Raw genomic sequence first — 18775 nt, forward strand, 5'->3', positions numbered from 1 at the left:
ACGGACTTTCAACTCCCTCCAAAGGTTTTCTATTGGGTTGAGATCAGGAGACTGGCTAGGCCACTCCAGAACCTTCATATGTTTCTTACGAAGCCACTCCTTCGTTGCCCTGGTGGTGTGCTTGGCATCATTATCATGCTGAAAGACCAATCCATGTTTCATCTTCAATGCCCTTGCTGATTGAAGGAGGTTTGCACTCAAAATCTCACGATACATGGTCCTATTCATTCTTTCATGTACACGGATCAGTCGTCCTGGTACTTTTGCAGAGAAATAGCCCCAAAGCTTGATGTTGGCACCCCCATGCTTCACAGTAGGTATGGTGTTTTTTGGATGCAACTCAGCATTCTATCTCCTCCAAACACGACGAGTTTTGTTTCTACCAAACAGTTCTACTTTGGTTTCATCAGACCATATGACATTCTCCCAATACTCTTCTGGATAATCCAAATGCTCTCTAGCGAACTTGAGATGGGCCCATACATGTACTGGCTTAAGCAGGGGGACACGTCTGGCACTGCAGGATCTGAATCCCTGGTGGCGTAGTGTGTTACTGATGTTAGCCTTTGTTATGGTGGTCTCAGCTCTATGCAGGTCATTCACTAGGCCCCCACGTGTGGTTCTGGGATTTTTACTCACTGCTATTGTGATCATTTTGACCCCACGGGGTGAGATCTTGCGTGGAACCCCAGATCGAGGGAGATTATCAGTGGTCTTGAATATCTTCCATTTTCTTATTATTGCTCCCACAGTTGATTTCAAGCTGCTTGCCTATTTCAGATTCAGTCTTCCCAGCCTCGTGCAGGGCTGCAATTTTGTTTCTAGTGTCCTTCGACAGCTCTTTGGTCTTCACCATAGTGGAGTTTGGAGTGTGACTGTTTGAGGTTGTGAACAGGTGACTTTTATACTGATAACAAGTTCAAACAGGTGTAAATACTACAGGTAATGAATGGAGGACAGAGGAGCCTCTTAAAGAAGAAGTTACAAATCTGTGAGAGCCAGAAATATTGAATGTTTTTAGGTGACCAAATACTTATTTTCCACCAAAATAAATCTTGCCAAATCAGACAAGGTGATTTTCTGGATTTGTTTTCTCATTTTGACTCTCATAGTTGTGGTCTACCTATGATGTCAATTACAGGCCTTTCTCATCTTTTTAAATGAGAGAACTTGCACAATTGGTGGCTGACTAAATACTTTTTTTCCCCATTGTATATTGTGCAAGGTGATGTGTGGGCAGTGGCCATGCCAAAAGGGCTGAAAACCAAGTGTAAGCAAAATAATGCATTACCTTTCTTGGGTGGCACATTAAGAGTGGCTTTATCAGAATATATTTCAGAAACTGGTCTGCCGGTGTATTCAATGGTAGAGGAGCTTAGCTTTACTTTCAGGGTTTGACTTTGTTTGCTGGTGTTCTTTAGACACAGCGTCAGTTGTATGTCGTCTCCAACCCGTTTGGATGAATCCAGCTCAAATCTGCCTTGAATGTGGAACTCTTTCTTCACTTCATCTGGATCATCAAATCCAGGTCTCTTTTTGCGATGTTTCTTCCCAATGCCTCGCTTCTCGGTACTGTCCTTGTTAAGGATGCCCATCGCTATTAACTTTTTACGAGCTTTTAAGTAAATGGATCTTTCTTTTTCAGACTCTGAAATACACAGTGGCACATTAACATTATAATATATAGATTAGATATCGATTGTTCAGTTTATGCAGTTATGTTTTTGTGAACACATAATTATTATTGAGTTTCTTTAAAGGGGTAATCACCATTTATTATAACTATTAACCCCTTCAAGATCGGGCCAATTTAAATTTTTGCATTTTCTTATTATTTTAGTGGTGAAAAGAAAGTAAGAAGTTTGCACAAAAAAATTGGGGGGATTGTGTTGCCATTTTCTGAGACCCATAACATTTTTATTTTTCCACAGATGGAGCTGTGTGGTAGCTTATTTTTTGAGGGACGAGACCACATTTTTAATGTTTTAGTTTCAGCATTTTTTGTGGAATTGCAGTGACAAAAAAACTTTTTTTAGTTTAGGGTATTTACTGATCAGGATAATTGTTGCTGTATTTTGATAAATAGGACTTTTGTAAATGCGACAATACCGGCAATATCCCAAGAAAAGGGATAAGGAGAAAAGGAGGGGGGGGGTCATATTTTTTCCTTTTCACTGTTCTTGTTAGTCCCCTTAGAGGACTTGAAGCTGTGATTGTCTGATCGCTTGTGCTATATACAGAGATACCCAACATCACTGCATATACAGTGGGTACGGAAAAGTATTCAAACCCCTTTAAATGTTTCACTCTTTGTTTCATAACAGCTACTTGGTAAATTCAAAAAAGTTCATTTTTTTCTCATTAATGTACCCTCTGCACCCCATCTTGACTGAAAAAACAGAAATGTAGAAATATTTGCATGTTTATTAGAGAAGAAAAACTGAAATATAACATGGTCATAAGAATTCAGATCCTTTGCTCAGACACTCATATTTAAGTCACATGCTGTCCATTTCCTTGTGATCCTCCTTGAGATGATTCTACTCCTTCACTGGAGGCCAGCTGTGTTTAATTGTAAACTGATAGGACTTGATTTGGAAAGTCACACACCTGTCTGTACAAGACCTCACAGCTCACAATGCATGTCAGACCAAATGAGAATCATGAGGTCAAAGGAACTGGCCAAGGAGCTCAGATACAGAATTGTGGCAAGGCACAGATCTGGCCAAGGTTACAAAATAATTTCTGCAGTACTCAAGGTTCCTAAGAGCACAGTGGTCTCCATAATCCTTAAATGGAAGAAGTTTGGGACCACCAGAAGTCTTCCTAGACCTGGCCGTCCAGCCAAACGGAGCAATTGTGGGAGAAGAGCCTTGGTGAGAGAGGTAAAGAAGAACTGTGGCGGAGCTACAGAGATGCAGTAGGGAGATGGGAGAAAGTTCCACAAAGTCAACCGTCACTGCAACCCTCCACCAGTTGGGCCTTTATGGTAGAGTGGCCCGACGGAAGTCTCTCTTCAGTGCAAGACATATGAAAGCCCGCATAGAGTTTGCTAAAAACACATATGAAGGACTCCCAGACTATGAGAAATAAGATTCTCTGGTCTGAGGAGATGAAGATAGACCTTGTTGGTGATAATTCTAAGCGGTATGTGTGGAGAAAAGCAGGAACTGCTCATCATCTGCCCAATACAATCCCAACACTGAAACATGATGGTGGCAGCATCATGCTATAGAGGTATTTTTCAGCTGCAGTGACAGGATGACTGGTTGCCATTGAAGGAAACATGAATGCTGCCAAGTACAGAGACATCATGGATGAAAACCTCTTCCAGAGTGCTCTGGACCTCAGACTTGGCCGAAGGTTCACCTTCCAATAAGACAATGACCCTAAGCACACTGCTAAAATAACAAAGGAGTGGCTTTAGAACAACTCTGTGACCATTCTTGACTGGCCCAGCCAGAGCCCTGACCTAAACCCAATTGAGCATCTCTGGAGAAACCTGAAAATGGTTGTCCACCAATGTTCATCATTCAACCTGACAGAACTGGAGAGGATCTGCAAGGAAGAATGGCAGAGGATCCCCAAATCCAGGTGTGAAAAACTTGTTGCATCATTCCCAAGAAGACTCATAGCAGTACTAGCTCAAAAGGGTGCTTCTACTCAATACTGAGCACAGGGGCTGAATACTTATGACCATGTGATATTTCAGTTTTTTCTTTTTTAATAAATTTGGAAAAATGTCTGCATTTCTTTTTTTTCAGAATGCTGTAGATAAGACCCTGATGATGGTGAGCTTACCTCACCATCGATTTTGGGGGTGATAGGTTCCCTTTAAAGGGGTCTGAAAACTTTCCGTATCCACTGTAGTAAAAATCATTGCCTCTTTTGAAGCCCAGCCACTGTTAAGGACTGGCGGAATGCACCAAGTACAAGATGAAATGGAACTAGGTGCGTTCGCAGTCCGAGGTCCACCGTGCAGGTAAAAACCCTGCTGCTAGTAAAGACGGACTATATGGCGGTACTATAAGAATACACACATGGGTTAACTTCACCCTGTGTGAAGGAAGCGACCCTGTTGCGTCACAGGACCGCGGTACCGCACATAGAGCGCAAGCAAGGAGTCACTAATCTCAAACCCGAGACTGAGGATTTGAGTTCAGAAGACCCCATGCGTTCGACACCGCAACTGGGGTGTCAGAGGAACATAAATAATAATATAAAGGCACAAGAGTGCGTGCGGTGCCGCACTGACGGACGCCACTAACCACCCAGGCTTGGGTCAGGAAAGCGCAGAGCAAGCGCACGGTGCCGTACTGGCGGACACAGCAACTGGTAGCTGTAATGTGTGTTACGTGCTGTTGGATAAGTCGGGCGCTAGATAGCAAACATACACCTTCCGCGAACAGTCATCCAATAGGGAGGGTTATTTAAAGAGCGACTTTCACTCACAACACACACACATATTTACAAGACAATACTAGCGCATGGCCGTGCGGTCATGCACAGTTTATATAGTTGCAGCACAGGAAGCTGCTACCGAAGTTTTGCCCTTTCAGGACCTTCCTGGAGGACCAATGGAATGTGCTGCAGTACCTGAGCATGTGACCCTCGATCTCCTACGGGAGATCTTGCCCTGGGCATGCTCAGTGTGTGAAAATAAGGACTTAGTCCCAGAGAAGCCTGCTCGCCGCAGATCAGTGCAGGGTACAACAGGAGAGCCAGAAAAGGCAGTAGTAACCCTCTGCACAGAATCAGTCCCAGCAAGACGCTGGGAGCGACGCCTCCGCTGAGCAGACCCCACTGCGGCCAATGCAGAATGGGAGACCGCAGCAGACACGGATCGAGATTCCTCCTGTGCAGCAGAGGAAACTCGACTCCTAACATTACCCCCCCCCTCCTAGGGCCCCCCCCTCCTTGAGCCTCACTACGCTCAAAAGCTGCAATAAGCAGTGGAGCCCGAACGTGCTCCACAGGCTCCCAGGTTCTATCCTCTGGGCTGTGACCCTTCCAGTCCACCAGATAACATTTCTTGCCACGTACCACCTTGCACCCCACGATAGCATTCACCTCAAACTCATCCGTGGATGAACCCGATGTCCCAGCAGATGACTCACAAAACCGGGACAAATGAACAGGCTTTAAGAGGGAAACGTGAAAAGTATCGGTGATACCAAGTCGTGGAGGAATAGCCAAACGGTAGACCACAGGGTTGACCTGTTCCAGAACCTTAAACGGACCAATGTAGCGAGGAGCAAACTTAGTGGACTCAACTCGCAGCCTGATGTTACGGGCGGAGAGCCACACTAAGTCGCCAGGAGCAAAGACCGGAGCGGGGCGCCGGTGTGTATCAGCCGAAACCCTCATTCTCTCCTTGGAGGCCCGGATGGCATCCTGTGTGCGGTCCCAGATGTCACGTGCCTCCACCGCCCAGTCTGCCACCCTAGAATCGGTGGATGACATGGGCATGGGCACAGGGACACGCGGATGCTGGCCGTAATTAAGGAGAAAAGGAGTCTGACCAGTGGAATCGGCTACGGCGTTGTTCAAGGCAAATTCCGCCCAAGGTAGCAAAGATGCCCAGTCGTCCTGCCTAGCAGAGACGAAATGACGCAAATATGTCACCAGAGTCTGGATGGTTCTCTCCACCAACCCATTCGTCTCGGGATGGTATGCAGAGGAGAGGTTTAACTCTATGCTGAGTAAACGGCAGAGCTCTCTCCAAAACCGAGACACGAACTGGGGACCCCGATCGCTGACAATCTTATCAGGCATACCATGCAATCGGAAAAAGTGCTTAATGAACAACACCGCCAAGGCCCGTGCTGAAGGTAACCGAGGAAGCGGCACCAAATGCACCATCTTAGAGAAATGGTCGGTGACAACCCAAATAATGGAGCAGCCACGCGACTTGGGTAAGCCCACCACAAAGTCCATCCCGACCATCTCCCAGGGCCTGTCTGCCACCGGTAGAGGGTAAAGCAACCAAGCAGGCCGTTGCCGAGGAGACCGATTCTGGGTGCAAGAAACACACGCCTGAATATAGTCCCTGACATCTCGGGCCATATGCGGCCACCAGTATGTTCTCGCCAAAAGCTCAGATGTCCTCTTGGTCCCAAAATGCCCACCCACTCTGGAGGAGTGAGCCCAAGAGAGAACCTCCGGTCGCAAGTTAGCTGGCACGAAAGTCTTGCCTGGGGGCACAGACTCTAGCGAAACCGGAGCTACAGTTCTCAGGCTCTCAGAAGGGACAATAAGCCGAGGCTCCTCCTCCTCCTCCTCAGATGACACTACGGAGTGGGAGAGAGCGTCGGCACGAACGTTCTTCTCCCCGGAGAGAAAATGGAGAGTAAAATGGAACCGGGAGAAGAACAGGGACCATCTAGCCTGGCGAGAATTCAGCCGCTGGGCCGTTTGTAGATATACCAAGTTCTTGTGGTCAGTGAAGACTTGGAAGGGAAAGCGAGCTCCCTCCAAGAGATGTCTCCACTCTGAAAAAGCCAACTTCATGGCTAGCAACTCCCTGTCCCCGATGGAATAATTCCTCTCCGCTGGTGTGAAGGTCTTGGAGAAGAAGAAGCAAGGATGCTTCCGACCTTGAGCATCCTTTTGGAAAAGGACTGCTCCAGCACCAACAGATGAGGCATCCACCTCCAAGATAAATGGTTTATCAACATCGGGGCGATGTAGGATGGGAGCGCTAGCGAAATGAGACTTGATCGAGAGAAAGGCTTTGGAGACCTCCTCTGACCACAACTTGGGATTTGCTCACTTTTTGGTGAGGGCAACCAAGGGAGCTACCAAAGTTGAGAAGTGTGGAATGAACTGGCGATAGTAATTAATGAACCCCATAAAGCGCTGCACCGCTTTAAGAGAATGGGGTTCCTGCCAGTCCATTACAGCCTGTAGCTTGGCAGGATCCATAGCCAATCCCTGGGCAGAGATGATATAACCAAGGAAGGGCAAGGACTCCTGCTCAAACACACACTTCTCCAACTTGGCGTAGAGGGAGTTTGCCCGTAAGAGGTCGAAGACTTTGCGAACATCTCTCCGATGGGAGTCAATATCTGGAGAAAAGATGAGAATATCATCCAGATAGACTACCACCGAGGTGGTGAGCATATCCCGGAAGATGTCGCTCACAAAGTCTTGGAAAACGGCTGGGGCATTACAGAGCCCGAAGGGCATCACCAGATATTCATAGTGCCCATCCCTGGTGTTAAAAGCCGTCTTCCATTCATCCCCCTCACGGATGCGAATCAGGTTGTAAGCACCCCGCAGATCTAACTTTGTAAATACCCTCGCTCCCCGTAGCCTATCAAACAGCTCAGATATCAGGGGTAAAGGGTACTTGTTCTTAACGGTGATGGCGTTGAGACCCCTGTAGTCTATGCATGGACTTAAGTCTCCAGTCTTCTTCTGTACGAAGAAGAACCCAGCCCCTGCCGGTGACACTGACTTCCTGATGAATCCTCTTGCCAGATTTTCTTGGATGTACTGAGACATTGCCTCCGTCTCCGGGAGAGATAACGGATAGACTCGACCCCGGGGAGGCTCAGCACCAGGCAAGAGGTCAATAGGACAGTCATAGGGGCGGTGAGGCGGAAGGGTCTCCGCAGCTCTTTTGGAGAACACGTCAGCATAGGGACAATAGTGCTTGGGGAGAGAGGAAAGATCTGCGGGTTCCTGTGTAGTAGCAACCTGAACACACTCCCTCTGACATCTACCCTCGCAGGATTTACTCCATCCCAAAAGTCTCCCTGAGGACCACTCAATATGAGGAGAATGGTAGCGAAGCCATGGTATCCCCAACAGGACCTCATCAATTCCCTCAGGAATGACTAATAGGGAGATTATCTCCTGATGTGATGGAGACACAGAAAGCGTGAAAGGAATGGTTTGGTGGGTAATCTGTGAGGGTAGTGTTGACCCATTTACCACTCGAACGGTTACTGGCTTGGCGAGCATCACCAAGGGTATTGCGTGACGCTGGGCAAAAGCGGAAGACATAAAGTTACCCTCTGCCCCAGAATCCATGCCTAGCTCGACCATAAGAGTGGATGGGCCTATGGTATTTGTCCCCTTGAAGGACAATTTTGAGGCAAACGTCGCCGTGTCTAGTGTACCTCCTCCAACTGCCACTAGACGCTGACGTTTCCCCGACCGCTGAGGACCCTTGGAGGCAAGATGTCCTGACTGCTGGCAAACATGACAGACCTTATGTGCACGGGCGGACTGAGATTTGGATCCCGCTCGTGTCACCTCTAAGGCCTCATATGACTCAGATGCCTGGACTGGAGATTCCAAAGGTTTGGTGAAGGTGGGAGCCAGCCGAAACCTCTGCCTACACTGGGCTCGCTCTAACCTCCGCTCGATAAAACGGAGATCAATACGAGTAGAGACAGTTATTAATTCCTCCAGTGTGGCAGGAATCTCCCTAGTGGCCAGAGCGTTCTTAATGTGATCAGCCAGGCCCCTCCAAAATATGGAGATAAGGGCTTTATCCGACCACTCCAGCTCGGAAGCTAATGTACGGAAGCGGACGGAAAAATGGCTGACCAAGGACTCACCCTGAGTTAATGCCAGTAGTTGGAGCGCTGTGTCATGGGTGACTTGAGGTCCTAAAAAGACCTTTTTCAGAGTGCTCAGGAACAACGGAGCACTCTGCACCACATGATCACCTCGCTCCCACAGCGACGTAGCACACTCCAACGCCCTGTCCTACAAGAGAGACACAATAAATCCCACCTTAGCCCACTCTAGGAAAACGTGCAGCCAGGAGCTCGAGATGGATAGAGCACTGACTCACGAATCCCCTACAAGTCTTGCAATCTCCAGAAAATTTTTCTGGCAACGGGAGGCGAGATAATGTCGGAACAGGGGTGGCAGTGGACAAGGCTGCTGCAGCCACGCTAGCAGCCTGTACAGCAACTGCGGTACCATCCACAGCTGCAGTTGAGCTCTCGAGAGCCACCAACCTACCCTCCAGCTGCTGGCTACACCGCAAAGATTGCTGAATGTCCGCCATTTACTAGCCAGACCTTGGCGCTAGTATTATGTTAAGGACTGGCGGAACGCACCATGTACAAGATGAAATGGAACTAGGTGCGTTCGCAGTCCGAGGTCCACCGTGCAGGTAAATACCCTGCTGCTAGTAAAGACGGACTATATGGCGGTACTATAAGAATACACACATGGGTTAACTTCACCCTGTGTGAAGGAAGCGACCCTGTTGCGTCACAGGACCGCGGTACCGCACATAGAGCGCAAGCAAGGAGTCACTAATCTCAAACCCGAGACTGAGGATTTGAGTTCAGAAGACCCCATGCGCTCAACACCGCAACTGGGGTGTCAGAGGAACATAAATAATAATATAAAGGCACAAGAGTGCGTGCGGTGCCGCACTGACGGACGCCACTAACCACCCAGGCTTGGGTCAGGAAAGCGCAGAGCAAGCGCACGGTGCCGTACTGGCGGACACAGCAACTGGTAGCTGTAATGTGTGTTACGTGCTGTTGGATAAGTCGGGCGCTAGATAGCAAACATACACCTTCCGCGAACAGTCATCCAATAGGGAGGGTTATTTAAAGAGAGACTTTCACTCACAACACACACACATATTTACAAGACTATACTAGCGCATGGCCGTGCGGTCATGCGCAGTTTACATAGTTGCAGCACAGGAAGCTGCTACCGAAGTTTTGCCCTTTCAGGACCTTCCTGGTGGACCAATGGAATGTGCTGCAGTACCTGAGCATGTGACCCTCGATCTCCAATGGGAGATCTTGCCCTGGGCATGCTCAGTGTGTGAAAATAAGGACTTAGTCCAAAAGAAGCCTGCTCGCCGCAGATCAGTGCAGGGTACAACAGGAGAGCCAGAAAAGGCAGTAGTAATCCTCTGCACAGAATCAGTCCCAGCAAGACGCTGGGAGCGACGCCTCCGCTGAGCAGACCCCACTGCGGCCAATGCAGAATGGGAGACCGCAGCAGACACGGATCGAGATTCCTCCTGTGCAGCAGAGGAAACTCGACTCCTAACAGCCACAGGCAGGATTTCAAAGGAGCTCTGTTATAACAAGTATTGTGGTCTTCAGCAGTCCTGGACTGCCATAACAACCCAGCAGCGAACTGTGATCCAGTCATGGAAGCGCTATTGTACACATTAAATGATGCCCATCCATGCCACTGAGTGTTAAATGCCACTGTCAGAGATTTACAGGTTAACAATCGCTGGTGGAGCTCCACTCTGCCCGCAATTGTTAGAGGTAGGTCCTAGCTTTGCATAGTACAAGTCTGCAATGACTTTAGTCTGCTGTGTGATTCCTATTAGTGTGTCCTAGAAGTGTGAAGATTAATTTAGAATTAAAACCAGAATTGGAACTGAAGGTAACTGGCCAGTCACTAATGTTTCTTTTTGTTTTCACTTTTACCCCTATAATTCTTCACTTTCTGCAAACTCCCCTAATCCCTACTCCTAGTAAAGAACTGTTCATCTCTTCTTCCATCCTCCCCATCCATCTCACCTTCTCCTCAGAACTGTTCCTCAACATACAATCCTCTGTCTCCAAGCACAGACAGCCACCTCATGCCCTCTCGTGCTCCCACCTGCTAACACTTTCTCTGCTCCTTCTCACTGCTGGTGATTTCTCTCCAAATCCTAGTCCTCCTCACCACATCCCCACAGTCAGCTCTACCTCCCATACACGCGCTATAATAAATTTCCGTAACCTCTCTAACCTTATACCCATTTGCCCAGCCCCCACTTCCCCAGTCCCACTATCAGGAGCTCTATGGAACGCTCGCTCTGCAACAAGCTTTCCTACATCCACAATCATTTTGTTACTACCAAACTTTCCTTTCTCGCCATCACTGAAACCTGGCTCACCCCTTCTGACACAGCCTCTCCTGCTGCACCTTTCTCACAAACCCCGCCCCAGCAGCAAGCATGGTGGAGGAGTTGGTTTTCTCCTGTCAGATAACTGCTCCTTCACCCCAATCCCACTGCCACCCTCTGTTACCCTCCCTTCCTTTGAGGTGCACTCTGTGCGCATCTATGCCCCCACCAACCTCCAACTGCCTGTCATTTACCGCCCCCCAGGGCCAGCCACCACCTTTTCTGACCACTTTACCACCTGGCTACTTCATTTCCTTTCTGCGTACATCCCCACTATCATCATGGGCGACTTCAACATCCCCATTAAAACTTCCCTCTCAGCTGCCACTAAACTTCTATCTCTCACTTCATCCTTCGGCCTAACTCAATGGTCTTCTGCAGCCACTCACAAAGATGGTCACACACTGGACCTCATCTTCACCCGCCTCTGCTCCCTATCTAACCTCTCTAACTCCCCTCTTCCTCTTTCTGACCACAATCTACTCACATTCTCTTCCCTCTCCACTCCTTGTCTACAATCCCCACCCCACAAACTTGCACACCCTCGCAGAAATCTTAAACACCTTGATCTACATTCACTCTCTGAATCCCTCCTCCCTCTCACAGACATAATTTCCCTACACAATGCAGATGATGCTGCCGCTCTATATAACACCACAATAGCAGCAGCTTTGGAATCTCTTGCCCCTCTCACACATACCAAAGCTCGCAAAATCAACAGACAGCCCTGGCACACCAGCCTGACCAAAGAACTGAGGCGAGCGTCCAGGGCTGCAGAGCGGAGATGGAAAAGATCCCACTCCAATGAGCACTTTTTCGCATTCAAACAGTCCCTCACTACTTTCAAGACCACACTCGCCACAGCTAAACAAACCTACTTCTCATCTCTCATATCCTCCCTGTCTCACAACCCTAAACAGTTATTCAACACCTTCAACTCTCTCCTCTGTCCCCCAGCACTTCCTCCCTCCCCACTCATCTCAGCTGAAGACTTTGCCTCATTTTTCAAGCAGAAGATTGAGAACATCAGAGACAGTTTTAGTCGACAACCCACAGAGCCCTTCCTCCCAACTACCCAGCCCTCCACCTCCAAAACCACCTTCTCCACTATTACAGAAGATCGACTCTCCACTCTACTCTAAAGATAACATCTCACCACCTGTGCACTTGACCCGATCCCTTCCCACTTCATCCCAAACCTCGCCACAGTCTTCATCCCAACTCTAACCCATCTCTTCAACCTATCACTAACAACTGGCGTTTTCCCCTCAAGCTTTAAACATGCCTCAATCACACCTATCCTCAAAAAGCCCTCTCTTGACCCATCCTCGGTATCTAGCTATTGCCCTATATCACTTCTCCCCTATGCCTCCAAGCTACTGGAACAACACGTCCATCTTCAACTGTCCTCCCATCTATCTTCCTGCTCCCTTTTCGACCGCTTACAATCAGTCTTCCGGTCACACCACTCCACTGAAACGGCCCAAACTAAGGTCACCAATGACCTATTAACCGCCAAGAGCAAGCGAAACTACTCTATCCTTCTTCTCCTGGACCTGTCCTCTGCCTTTGACACAGTGGACCATACCCTATTACTACAGACCCTCTCATCCCTTGGCATCACAGACTTGGCCCTATCCTGGATCTCGTCATACCTAACTGACCGAACGTTCAGCGTCTCCCATTCACACACCACCTCCTCACCTTGCCCCTATCTGTCAGAGTCCAGCAAGGTTCAGTTCTAGGGCCCCTGCTCTTCTCCATTTACACTTTTGGCCTGGGACAGCTCATAGAATCTCACGGTTTTCAGTATCATCTCTATTCTGATGACACACAGATCTACACCTCTGAACCAGATATCACCACCCTACTAACCAGAATCTCTCAATATCTATCCGCTATTTCCTCCTTCTTCTCCGCTAGATTTCTAAAACTTAACATGGACAAAACAGAATTCATTGTCTTTCCCCCCATTTCATGCGACCCCCCCCAACGAACCTATCCATTACAGTAAACAGCTGCCCACTCTCCCCAGTCCCACAAGCTCGCTGTCTCGGGGTAATCCTTGACACTGATCTCTCCTTCAAACCGCATATCCAAGCCTTTTCCACTTCCTGCCGCCTTCAACTCAAAAATAATTCATGGACCCGTACATTCCTAAACCAAGAATCTGCAAAAACCCTAGTCCATGCCCTCATCATCTCCAGCCTCGACTACTGTAACCTCCTGCTCTGTGGCCTTCCCTTGAACACTCTCGCCCCTCTCCAATCTATTCTAAACTCAGCTGCCTAAGTAATTCACCTGTCCCCCCGCTATTCCCTGGCCTCTCCCCTCTGTCAATCCCTTCACTGGCTCCCCATTACCCAGAGACTCCAGTACAAAAGCCTAACCGTGAAATACAAAGCCATCCACAACCTATCTCCTCCATACACCTCGTCTCCCGGTACCCTCCTGCACGCAACCTCTGATCTTCACAAGATCTCCTTCTCTACTCCCCTCTTATCTCCTCTTCCCACAATCGCATACAAGATTTCTCTCGCACATCACCCCTACTCTGTAACGCTCTACCACAACACATCAGACTCTCACCTACCATCGAAACCTTCAAAATGAACCTGAAGACCCACCTCTTCCGACAAGCCTACAACCTGCAGTAACCACCCATCGACCAAACCGCTGAATGACCAGCTCTACCCTCGCCTACTGTATCCTCACCCATCCCTTGTAGATTGTGAGCCTTCGTGGGCAGGGTCCTCTCTCTTCCTGTATCAGTTGTGACTTGTATTGTTCAAGATTATTGTATCTGTTTTTATTATGTATACCCCTCCTCACATGTAAAGCGCCATGGAATAAATGGCGCTATAATAATAAATAATAATAATAATAATAGCTGTAAAAGCCAAAATTTGACAGGTAAGGGGCGGGCTCACCCCGTGCGCTCCCTCCATCCATCTACATCCGACTTGCACTGTACATGTACAGCTGATGATGTGAAGGGGTTAATGAGTTTGAATAACTGTAAGATATTTCATAATAACTTAATAGATGGGAGTCCGACCTCTTGAATTTTATTTTTTTTTTTCAATGAGAGAAATATAAAAATCACTCTCTTGAGTTGTTGTGTAGTCTTAAATGAAACATTTTTTTTCTATCATGGAAAGAACAATCTATCAATTCCTTACTGGTCCCTTATCAGGATTAACCCCTTTCTGCCATTGGACGTAATATTCCGTCTATGTGGGGTGGGCCTTAATTCCCAAGGACGGAATATTACGTCCAGCGCGATCGGCCGTGCTCACGGGGGGAGCGCCGCCGATCGCGGCCGGGTGTCAGCTGCTTATCGCAGCTGACATCCGGCACTATGTGCCAGGAGCGGTCACGGACCGCCCCCGGCACATTAACCCCCGGCACACCGCGATCAAAGATGGTCGCGATGTGCCGGCGGTGCAGGGAAGCATCGCGCAGGGAGGGGGCTCCCTGCGTGCTTCCCTGAGACCCCCGCAGCAACGCGATGTGATCGCGTTGCTCCGGGGGTCTCCTACCTCCCTCCCTGCAGTAAGTTCTGGATCCAAAATGGCCGCGGATCCGGGTCCTGCAGGGAGGGAAGTGGCTTACCAAGTGCCTGCTCAGAGCAGGCACTTGGTAACGCTGCACTGCTCTCAGACAGATCGGTGATCTGTCAGAGTGCTGTGCAAACTGGCAGATCACCGATCTGTATTGTCCCCCCCTGGGACAAAGTAAAAAAGTAAAAAAAAAAATTTCCAAGTGTGTAAAAAAAAAAAAAAAAAATCCTAAATAATGAAAAAAAAAAAAAAATATTATTCCCATAAATACATTTTTTTATCTAAATAAAAAAAACAAACAATAAAAGTACACATATTTAGTATCGCCGCGTCCGTAACGACCCGACCTATAAAACTGGCCCACTAATTAACCCCTTCAGTAAACACCGTAAGAAAAAAACGAGGCAAAAAACAACGCTTTATTATCATACCGCCAAACAAAAAGTGGAATAACACGCGATCAAAAAGACGGATATAAATAACCATGGTACCGCTGAAAGCGTCATCTTGTCCCGCAAAAAATGAGCCGCCATACAGCAACATCAGCAAAAAAATAAAAAGTTATAGTCCTCAGAATAAAGCGATGCAAAAATAATTATTTTTTTCTATAAAATAGTTTTTATCGTATAAAAGCGCCAAAACATTAAAAAAAATGATATAAATGAGGTGTCGCTGTAATCGTACTGAACCGAAGAATAAAACTGCTTTATCAATTTTACTAAACGCGGAACGGTATAAACGCCTCCCCCAATAGAAATTCATGAATAGCTGGTTTTTGGTCATTCTGCCTCACAAAAATCGGAATAAAAAGCGATCAAAAAATGTCACGTGCCCGAAAATGTTACCAATAAAAACGTCAACTCATCCCGCAAAAAACAAGACCTCACATGACTCTGTGGACTCAAATATGGAAAAATTATAGCTCTCAAAATGTGGTAACGCAAAAAATATTTTTTGCAATAAAAAGCGTCTTTCAGTGGGTGACGGCTGCCAATCATAAAAATCCGCTAAAAAACCCGCTATAAAAGTAAATGAAAAAAATGTATTTATTTCCATTTTCCCATTAGGGTTAGGGCTAGGGTTAGGGCTAGGGTTAGGGCTAGGGTTAGGGTTAGGGCTAGGGCTAGGGCTAGGGTTAGGGTTAGGGTTAGGGTTAGGGCTAGGGCTAGGGTTAGGGCTAGGGTTAGGGCTAGGGTTAGGGCTAGGGTTAGGGCTAGGGCTAGGGTTGGGACTAGGGTTAGGGTTAGGGCTAGGGTTAGGGTTAGGGTTGGGGCTAGGGTTAGGGCTAGGGTTAGGGCTAGGGTTAGGGTTAAGGCTACAGTTAGGGTTGGGGCTAAAGTTAGGGTTAGGGTTTGGATTACATTTGCGATTGGGATTAGGATTAGGGGTGTGTCTGGGTTAGAGGTGTGGTTAGGGTTACCGTTGGGATTAGGGTTAGGGGTGTGTTTGGATTAGGGTTTCAGTTATAATTGGGGGGTTTCCACTGTTTAGGCACATCAGGGGGATCTCCAAACGCGACATGGCGACCGATCTCAATTCCATCCAATTCTGCATTGAAAAAGAAAAACAGTGCTCCTTCCCTTCCGAGCTCTCCCGTGTGCCCAAACAGGAGTTTACCCCAACATATGGGGTACCAGCGTACTCAGGACAAATTGGACAACAACTTTTGGGGTCCAATTTCTCCTGTTACCCTTGGGAAAATACAAAACTGGGGGCTAAAATATAATTTTTGTGGGAAAAAAAGAGATTTTTTATTTTCACGGCTCTGCGTTATAAACTGTAGTGAAACACTTGGGGGCTCAAAGTTCTCACAACACATCTAGATAAGTTCGTGGGGGGTCTAGTTTCCAATATGGGGTCACTTGTGGGGGTTTCTACTGTTTAGGTATATTAGGGGCTCTGCAAACGCAATGTGACGCCTGCAGACCATTCCATCTAAGTCTGCATTCCAAATGGTGCTCCTTCCCTTCCGAGCCCTCCCATGCGCCCAAACGCTGGTTCCCCCCCACATATGGGGCATCAGCGCACTCAGGACAAATTGGACAACAACTTTTGTGGTCCAATTTCTCCTTTTACCCTCGAGAAAATACAAAACTGGGGGCTAAAAAATTATTTTGAGGGGAAATTTTATTTTTATTTTCACTGCTCTGCGTTATAAACTGTAGTGAAATACTTGGGGGCTCAAAGTTCTCACAACACATCTAGATAAGTTCCTTGGGGGGTCTAGCTTCCAATATGGTGTCACTTGTGGGGGGTTTCTACTGTTTAGGTACATTAGGGGCACTTCAAACACAATGTGACGCCTGCAGACCATTCCATCTAAGTCTGTATTCCAAATGGCGCTCCTTCCCTTCCGAGCCCTCCCATGCGCCCAAACGCTGGTTCTCCCCCACATATAGGGTATTAGCGCACTCAGGACAAATTGCACAACAACTTTTGGGGTCCAATTTCTCCTGTTACCCTCAGGAAAATACAAAACTGGGGGCTAAAAAATTATTTTTGTGGGAAAAAATTTTTGTTTTATTTTTACGGCTCTGCATTATAAACTTCTGTGAAGCTCTTATTGGGTCAAAGTGCTCACCACACATCTAGATAAGTTCCTTAGGGGGTCTACTTTTCAAAATGGTGTCACTTGTGGGGGGTTTCAATGTTTAGGTACATCAGTGGCTCTCCAAACGCAACATGGCGTCCCATCTCAATTCCTGTCAATTTTGCATTGAAAGGTCAAACGGCGCTCCTTCCCTTCCGAGCTCTCCCATGCGCCCAAACAATGGTTTACCCCCACATATGGGGTATCAGAGTACTCAGGACAAATTGTGCCACAACTTTTGTGGTCCAATTTCTTCTCTTACCATTGGGAAAATAAAAAATTGGGGGCGAAAAGATAATTTTTGTGAAAAAATATGATTTTTTATTTTTACGGTTCTGCATTATAAACTTCTGTGAAGCACTTGGTGGGTCAAAGTGCTCACCACACCTCTAGATAAGTTCCTTAGGGGGTCTACTTTCCAAAATGATGTCACTTGTGGGGGGTTTCAATGTTTAGGCACATCAGTGGCTCTCCAAACGCAACATGGCGTCCCATCTCAATTCCAGTCAATTTTGCATTGAAAAGTCAAATGGCGCTCCTTCCCTTCCGAGCTCTGCCATGCGCCCAAACTGTGGTTAACCCCCACATATGGGGTATCAGCGTACTCAGGACAAATTGTACAACAACGTTTGGGGTCCATTTTCTCCTGTAACCCTTGGTAAAATAAAACAAATTGGAGCTGAAGTAAATTTTTTGTGAAAAAAAGTTAAATGTTAATTTTTATTTAAACATTCCAAAAATTCCTGTGAAGCACCTGAAGGGTTAATAAACTTCTTGAATGTGGTTTTGAGAACCTTGAGGGGTGCAGTTTTTAGAATGGTGTCACACTTGGGTATTTTCTATCATATAGACCCCTCAAAATGACTTCAAATGAGATGTGGTCCCTAAAATAAAATGGTGTTGTAAAAATGAGAAATTGCTGGTCAACTTTTAACCCTTATAACTCCCTAACAAAAAAAAATTTTGGTTCCAAAATTGTGCTGATGTAAAGTAGACATGTGGGAAATGTTACTTATTAAGTATTTTGTGTGACATATCTCTGTGATTTAATTGCATAAAAATTCAAATTTGGAAAATTGCGAAATTTTCAAAATTTTCGCCAAATTTCCATTTTTTTCACAAATAAACGCAGGTAATATCAAAGAAATTTTACTACTATCATGAAGTACAATATGTCACGAGAAAACAATGTCAGAATCACCGGGATCCGTTGAAGCATTCCAGAGTTATAACCTCATAAAGGGACAGTGGTCAGAATTGTAAAAATTGGCCCGGTCCATAACGTGCAAACCACCCTTGGGGGTAAAGGGGTTAAGGAGCAACTCACTAAAATGAAATTGTGCTGCAATTCCTTGAACAACAGGTGGCAGGAAGCAGAGAAAAACTGTGCTGGCGCCGCAATGCTGAATTCTCAGGATTGGCTTGTGTATCACATAGATCCAACCCTTTCCAATAACAATGTTATACTGTTTAATATATTCCATCAAATTCAATGTTGGGAAAAGCCTTTTATAAACAATTCTCATTTGATTGCTAGGATTATACCTTACCAAAAGCTACATTATAATCTAGTTTATGTTTGTTGCAGAAAGGGAATCTGTCAGCAGGTTTTTGCTCTGTTAGGCTACGTTCACATTAGCGTCGCGTCGCTGTTGCGTCGGCGACGCAGCGGCGACGCACGGAAAAACTCGCGCAAACGCGTGCAAAAACGCGCGCGTTTTGCGACGC

The 18775-nt window shown here is 46.9% G+C and overlaps 1 protein-coding gene across 1 annotated transcript in view; it reads right to left on the bottom strand.

Moving 5' to 3' along the window:
* The window catches only part of LOC138665081 (protein-glutamine gamma-glutamyltransferase E-like), a 74397-nt gene that overhangs the window by 10794 nt on the left and 44828 nt on the right, over positions 1–18775 (bottom strand). The window contains exon 10 of the mRNA XM_069752251.1: positions 1292–1648. Coding sequence (XP_069608352.1) covers positions 1292–1648 — 357 coding nt within the window. The remainder of the gene's footprint in view (positions 1–1291; positions 1649–18775) is intronic.

This window comes from Ranitomeya imitator, chromosome 2, assembly GCF_032444005.1.
Source record: "Ranitomeya imitator isolate aRanImi1 chromosome 2, aRanImi1.pri, whole genome shotgun sequence".
NCBI lineage: Eukaryota > Metazoa > Chordata > Amphibia > Anura > Dendrobatidae > Ranitomeya > Ranitomeya imitator.